Raw genomic sequence first — 7,471 nt, 5'->3', positions numbered from 1 at the left:
AGGTGAATTGGCCATGCTAAATTGCCCGTAGTGTTAGGTGAAGGGGTAAATGTAGAGGTATGGGTGGGTAGCGCTTCGGTGGGTCAGTGTGGACTTGTTGGGCCGAAGGGCCTGTTTCTACACTGTAAGTAATCTAATCTAATCTGGTCCGTATGTGTTGTTTTCCTGTAGATGCTGGTTTGAAGTTCCCCAGCAACAAACCCATACAAGCAGACAAAATACGTCCAGAAACCCTAGTCACTCTCCCCTAGATCAAAGACGTCTTGGAAATGACTGCCAGACTATTCAGACCCCTTGGCATCATGGTAGCCCACAAACCCACCAATACACTAAAACAGCAGCTAATGAACTTGAAAGATCCTATACAGACAACGAGCAAAACTGATGTCATTTCCAAAATACCGTGCAAGAACTGTAACAAACGCTACATTGGACAAACAGGCAGAAAACTAGCCACCAGGATACATGAACATCTACTAGCCACAAAACGACATGACCCTCTCTCATTAGTATCCTTACATACAGATAAGGAAGAACACCACTTTGACTGGGACAATACACGAATCCTAGGACAAGCCAAACAGAGACATGCATGAGAATTCCTAGAAGCATGGCATTCCAACCGGAACTCTATCAACAAACACATCAAGTTAGACCCCATCTACCACCCCCTGAGAAAAAGAACAGGAAATGACATCACCAACTCAAAGAAACCCAAACTTGTAAGTAGAAAGCAGGAATCATCAGCAGTGCTTCGCCCTGAGGCCCACTGAAGATGTTACCTAATATGGTGATGAAATGTCTAGAAATGAACCTTCCAACTCAGCGAGCAAACCTACATCCAGAATCTCAACCTGAGCTACAAATCTTTTCAAAACTCACTGTTATATAGTATACCCTCGTGTAATACAGTGTACCAATGTGGGATAGTGTAGCCTAGTGTGCTGCCATAGATATTGTATTCCCTAGTGACCGTAGTGGGTACAGTGTGTCCTAGTGTAACATGTCAGATTGTGGGTATAGTGTAACATAGTGTACCATCGTAGAAATGGTGTATCCTAGTATAACACAGAGTACAAGAGCGGTTAAGGTGGGGGGTGCGGAGTTGGATTTTCAGAAAGCTTTTTGGTTAAAATCCCATACAGAACATTAGTAAACAAAATTAAGGCACAATTAGGGGCAATATAATGGGACAGACTGACCAGGATGTATTTCAACTGGAACAGGGTCTTCTCATTCACTCAGTGATACAGGTAGACTGGCATCGCTTACCGCACAGATACTTCACCCATCATGGTCGGTGTTGTTGAAAATCCCAGCTCTTGCTTACTGACCTGTGCCCTGTGCAGTCTCTTCAGCTCCTCCTGCTTGGCCTGTCTCCGAGCTGCTTTTTGCACCCTCCGAGTCAGCTTGGAATTGAGCTCCTCCTCAGTGTAGGGTTTCTGAAATTAAATAAACAAGTTTTTACCCCTGCTCAATAGCTGAACAAGCAAAAATATCATGAAATATTGATGTGTTCTTCCTCAGCGAGGTGCACGGATACACAGCAAACTGCTAGATCCACTGGCAAATTACCACACAGACTGAATATACCACAGGATCCATTTCTAAGTCTGCATAAAGTCAAAAACATGCCCTGTGTCAGGAGCACATCACTGAATCCACTGATAGGTAGTCATCATCAACCACTTGCGAACAAGTCTGACTGCCCATCTCGGAAATTCTGTGTCACTGGTCATGGTCTCAGAGTCCTTGTGTGGCTGATCAGCCCGATCCAACAGCCACGTCTCTTGCCACAAATTTGGCAGGTGTATCCGGGAGGTGGAATTGGTCCTTGGTCTTGAAATCACTGGCATTCCTTTCTCCAGTTTCTTTTCCATATTTCCTCTTGCTGACAGATATTGTCAAAGTATTGTGTTCCTTTACACAGCAGCTTCCACTAAGTCAGACTCTTCTGAATGAGGTTCTGAGATCTACGTTCCAATTCTTGAGGGAAGCCTTCAGAAAGTCTTTGAAATGCTTCCTTTGTCCTCCTCGCATTTCAGTTCCTTCCTTGAGCTTGGCGAAGATGATTTGCTTTGGCAGTTGGAACTAAATTAGGCATCCTAATCATGTGACCAGCCCGGCAGAGTTGGGTTTAGATGGTCATGGCCTCGACTCTGGTGCTGTTAGCTGCTTCAAGGATGCCGATGTTAGTATCCTGTCCTTCTAGTTAATCTGGAGAATCCATCTCAAAGTTAATGGTACTCCTCAAGGGTCTTGAGATGGCATCTATACCCAGTTCAAATTTTGGAACCATACAGAAGAATCAGAAGGATGACTACCTTATACACAAGGACCTTGACACCAGCATGGATGTTGTAGTCATCAAAAATTCTCAACCTTCAGTGTCTGCAGGCGGTGCTAATAGATTGAATGTGTTGCATCTCTGCATCTATGTCAGCCTTAGGTGAGAGATGGCTCTCCAAATGGGGGAAATATCCCTCATTTGAGAGGATTTCTCCATTGATCTTAAGGAGAAATGGACTGGAACTTGCCTTATGATGGGTTAGTAAAGAACTTAAGTCTTCATGAGGTTGAGGCTGACTCCAATTTTTCGTTAGCCTAAGACAACGAGTGAAAGTATGCTCAGGCCACAGATGTCACTGGATCCATTGGTAGGATACAAGTGGTGAAAATGTGTTACTGGAAAAGTGCAGCAGGTCAGGCAGCATCCAAGGAGCAGGAGAATCGACGTTTCGGGCATGAGCCCTTCTTCAGGACTCTTCAGGGCTCATGCCCGAAAACGTCAATTCTCCTGTTCCCTGGATGCTGCCTGACCTGCTGCGCTTTTCCAGCAACATATTTTCAGCTCTGATCTCCAGCATCTGCAGACCTCACTTTCTCCTAGGATACAAGTGGACCAAGCAATCTATTAGATTCACTTGGGGGAACTAAAAGAATGGATCTATTGCTAGACAGCATGGACAACAAACCATTAGATGTACTAGTCAGTTCTGTTTTACAGAGCTAGGTGACTACAACAAGACGACAGGATGGTCTAATGAAGGAAACACAGCAATGCCAGCATTCGGGAGACAATGGTGTAATCACTGGACAGTTCACCCAGAGACTGGGATAATGTTCTCGGGACCTGGGTTTGTATCCTGCCGCGCCAAATGGTGACATTTGAATTCAATTTTAAAAAGTCTGGAATTAAGAGTCTAATGATGACCATTGTCGTTTGTCTGAAAAAACCCCATCTGTTTCACTGATGTCCTTTAGTAAAGAAACTGCCATCCTTACCCAGTCTGGCCTACATGTGACTCCAGGCCCACAGCAATTCTTATCTGCCCTTTAGGCAATTAGGGATGGGCAATAAACACTGGCCTGGCCAGTGAATGCTGTCATCTCATGAAAGAATAAATTTTTTAAGAAAGTCACCAGCTGTCTTTAAATGATCAATGGTTATTACAAATCAGCAAAGACAGTCCATTGGCCAATCTCTTCCTTTTCGCTCTGATATATATTTTCACAACATCTGCCGGTCCTCCTATCCCAAACACATCACAGCTTTTCATACTGTTCATCTCGCTGTGTCCGTCACACTTTATCCTGTAGCCTCCTCCCCCTTCCCTCCATTTTTTAACCAGTATCCCCAGGTAACAGGAGGAATCAAACTTGTTGCTGCAGTTTATTTAGAGGGTTGAGAATCTGTGAACTCACTCCCAAAGAAAGTGGTGGAGACAGAGCCATTAATTTTTTTTAGGTAGGTAAGGTAAATTCTTGACCAATGAGGTACTCAAATGTTACCAAAGATAGGGCTCTTCTTCAGAACCTCAGTTCTGGGATTTCTATTGTTAAACCTTTAACAATAATTTATTTAGAAATCATTCCTCTATGAACATTAGTTCTCCCTTTGCCTTTTGCTTGGTACCCTCATCATCTGATACCATTATTCCAAGTTTTAGAGAATGCATATGATTAGCTTTCCCGTTCATGGTAAGACCCCAGAGTCATGAGTCTAAAGGACAGTGTACCTCCTCCAGCCTTGGTCACCACTTTAAGGGGTGAGCAATTTCAGCGATGAGGCACGTCAGGTAAGTTTAATTGTTCTCCTTGAACAGAGAACGTGTCAGAGTTGATCCCCGAGAGGTTTCCAAAGAGAGGAAAATGATTGCCTCTTGTAAACCAGACATTCTAAACTGTCAGAGGATCAAGAGGGGATTTGTGTGCTTCTTTGGCTCTGTTTCATCACTTGAGAGTTTTTGGGATATGGAACAGTCTTCTGAAATGAAACTGATCCCTGCATAGTTGTAAAAGAGTTGGACAAGAAGAATGAGGGGCTTACAGGGTCACAGTGGGAAGATGCAGCATTTTTTGCTGTTCATATTTTGGAGATGAACAATGCTGATGAGACCAATATCTGCTGTTTATCTGTAGTTGCTGTGGAGACTGTACTTTCATAGAGCCAGCATGAGGATGGCAGGGAGGCTATTTCTGTGCTTTGAGTTTTTATGATTTTATTAATTCAAGGAAACTCCAGAGCACAATGAAATGAGGAACTCAGTACCAGAAAGCATGGTCAAGTTTATTACAAGAAATACACTCAAGGAAAGCTGGATGAAAAGGAAGGGAAAAGAAGGACTCGTTGATAGAGTGAGATTAATAAAGAGGGCCGTATGGAGCAAAAAACATGGAACAGAACCAATTGGACAGTTTCTGTGTTTTAACATCAATGTGAGTTCAGATTGGATACAATGGAGTATGACTCAGTGTGCTTTTAGGATTGCTTGTGTGCTGCTTCCCTGTTCACGACTATTTCCCACTACTGACACACACTTTACATGCACTCTACCTTGTATGTATATGATCTCCTGAAAGCCAGAGCATGAGGAACATAGACAGACTTAAGGAAGAAGAAAAACAGGAACTTAAAACAGCTCAGGAAGAATAAGAAGGCAGTGCATGACAAATAATACCATGACAGCAACAACCAGCACACCGTATCACACACTAACCCACCTCACCATAGCACACGCTAACCCACCTCACCGTATCACACGCTAACCCACCTCACCGTATCACACACTAACCCACCTCACCATATCACACGCTAACCCACCTCACCATATCACACGGTAACCCACCTACCGTATCACACGCTAACCCACCTCACCGTATCACACGCTAACCCACCTCACCGTATCACACGCTAACCCACCTCACCGTATCACACGCTAACCCACCTCACCGTATCACACGCTAACCCACCTCACCGTATCACACGCTAACCCACCTCACCGTATCACACGCTAACCCACCTCACCGTATCACACGCTAACCCACCTCACCGTATCACACGCTAACCCACCTCACCGTATCACACGCTAACCCACCTCACCGTATCACACGCTAACCCACCTCACCGTATCACACGCTAACCCACCTCACCGTATCACACGCTAACCCACCTCACCGTATCACACGCTAACCCACCTCACCGTATCACACGCTAACCCACCTCACCGTATCACACGCTAACCCACCTCACCGTATCACACGCTAACCCACCTCACCGTATCACACGCTAACCCACCTCACCGTATCACACGCTAACCCACCTCACCGTATCACACGCTAACCCACCTCACCGTATCACACGCTAACCCACCTCACCGTATCACACGCTAACCCACCTCACCGTATCACACGCTAACCCACCTCACCGTATCACACGCTAACCCACCTCACCGTATCACACGCTAACCCACCTCACCGTATCACACGCTAACCCACCTCACCGTATCACACGCTAACCCACCTCACCGTATCACACGCTAACCCACCTCACCGTATCACACGCTAACCCACCTCACCGTATCACACGCTAACCCACCTCACCGTATCACACGCTAACCCACCTCACCGTATCACACACTAACCCACCTCACCACATCACTCACTAACCCACCTCACCACATCACTCACTAACCCACCTCACCATATCACACACTAACCCATCTCACCGTATCACAGTACTCCTGTTACCCAGCACTCGAGCACACAGCCTCCTGTTCCCAGTACCCTAGTATACTGCCTCCTGTCACCCAATACCATAGTACACAGCCTCCTGTTCCCCAGAACCCCAGTACACTGCCTCCTGTTCCCCAAACATGAGTACACTGTCTCCTGTTCCCAGTACCCTAGTACACTGCCGCCTATCACCCAGTACCCTAGTATACTGCCTCATGTTCCCAGTACCCTAGTACACTGCCTCCTGTTCCCAGTACCCTAGTACACTACCTCCTGTTTCCCAGAACCCTAGTATACTGCCTCCTGTTTCCCAGAACCCTAGTACACTGTCTCCTGTCCCAGTACCCTAGCACTCTGCCTCCTGTTCCCCAGTACACGGGTACACTGCCTCATGTTCCAAGTACCCTAGTACACTGCCTCCTGTTCCCAGTACCCTAGTACACTGCCTCCTGTTTCCAGTACATTGCCTCCTGCTCTCAGTGCCCTAGTGTACGAGGGTACTGTACGGTGAGGTGGGTTAGTGTGCGATACGGTGAGGTGAGTTAGTGTGTACACTCTTTCCTGTTCCCAGTAATCGAGTACACTTTCTCCTGTTCCCCAGTAGAGTAGCACACTGACTCCTGTTCCCCAGTACACGAGCACACTGCCTCCTGTTCCCAGGACACTAATTTACTCTCTCTTGTTACCCAGTACAGTAGCACACTGCCTCCTGTTCCCCAGTACCCTAGTACACAACCTCCTGTCCCCAGTACCCTAGTACACTGCCTCCTGTTCCCCAGTACCCTAGTACACTGCTTCCTGTTCCTCAGTACCCTAGTGTACGTGGGTACTGTACGGTGAGGTGGGTTAGTTTGCGATACAGCGAGGTGGGTTAGTGTGTACACTCTCTCCTGTTCCCAGTAACCGAGTACACTTTCTCCTGTTCCCAGTAACCGAGTACACTTTCTCCTGTTCCCCAGTAGAGTAGCACACTGACTCCTGTTCCCCAGTACACGAGCACACTGCCTCCTGTTCCCCAGTACACGAGAACACTGTATCCTGTTCACAGTACCTTCGCACACTGCGTCCTGGTCCCAGTGCCCTAGTACACTCCCTCCTATTCAAAGTACCCTAGCACACAGTCTCCCATTCCCAGTACCCTACTACACTGCCTCCTGTTCCCAGTACCCTAGTACACTGTCTCCTGTTCCCAGTACCGTAGTACACTGCTTCCTGTTCCCCAGTACCCTAGTACACTGCCTCCTGTTCCCCGTACCCTAGTACATAGCCTCCTGTTCCCAGTACCCTAGTACACTGCCTCCTGTTCCCAGTACCCTAGTACACTGTCTCCTGTTTCCCCAGTACCCTAGTACACTACCTCCTGTTCCCCAGTACCCAAGGACACTGTCTCCTGTTTCCCCAGTACCCTAGTACACTGCCTCCTGTTCCCCAGTACCCTAGTACACTGTCTCCTGTT

General features: G+C 46.9%; 1 protein-coding gene across 1 annotated transcript in view; it reads right to left on the bottom strand.

The window, feature by feature from the left end:
• Nucleotides 1–7,471, bottom strand: part of LOC122562959 (F-actin-monooxygenase MICAL3-like) — a 201,072-nt gene that overhangs the window by 43,574 nt on the left and 150,027 nt on the right. Inside the window, exon 19 of the mRNA XM_043716261.1 lies at nucleotides 1,335–1,442. Within this exon, the coding sequence (XP_043572196.1) occupies nucleotides 1,335–1,442 (108 nt within the window). The remainder of the gene's footprint in view (nucleotides 1–1,334; nucleotides 1,443–7,471) is intronic.

The sequence above is a fragment of the Chiloscyllium plagiosum genome, chromosome 26 (genome assembly GCF_004010195.1).
Source record: "Chiloscyllium plagiosum isolate BGI_BamShark_2017 chromosome 26, ASM401019v2, whole genome shotgun sequence".
Taxonomy (NCBI): Eukaryota; Metazoa; Chordata; class Chondrichthyes; order Orectolobiformes; family Hemiscylliidae; genus Chiloscyllium; species Chiloscyllium plagiosum.
This window is presented reverse-complemented; position numbering and strand designations above follow the sequence as displayed.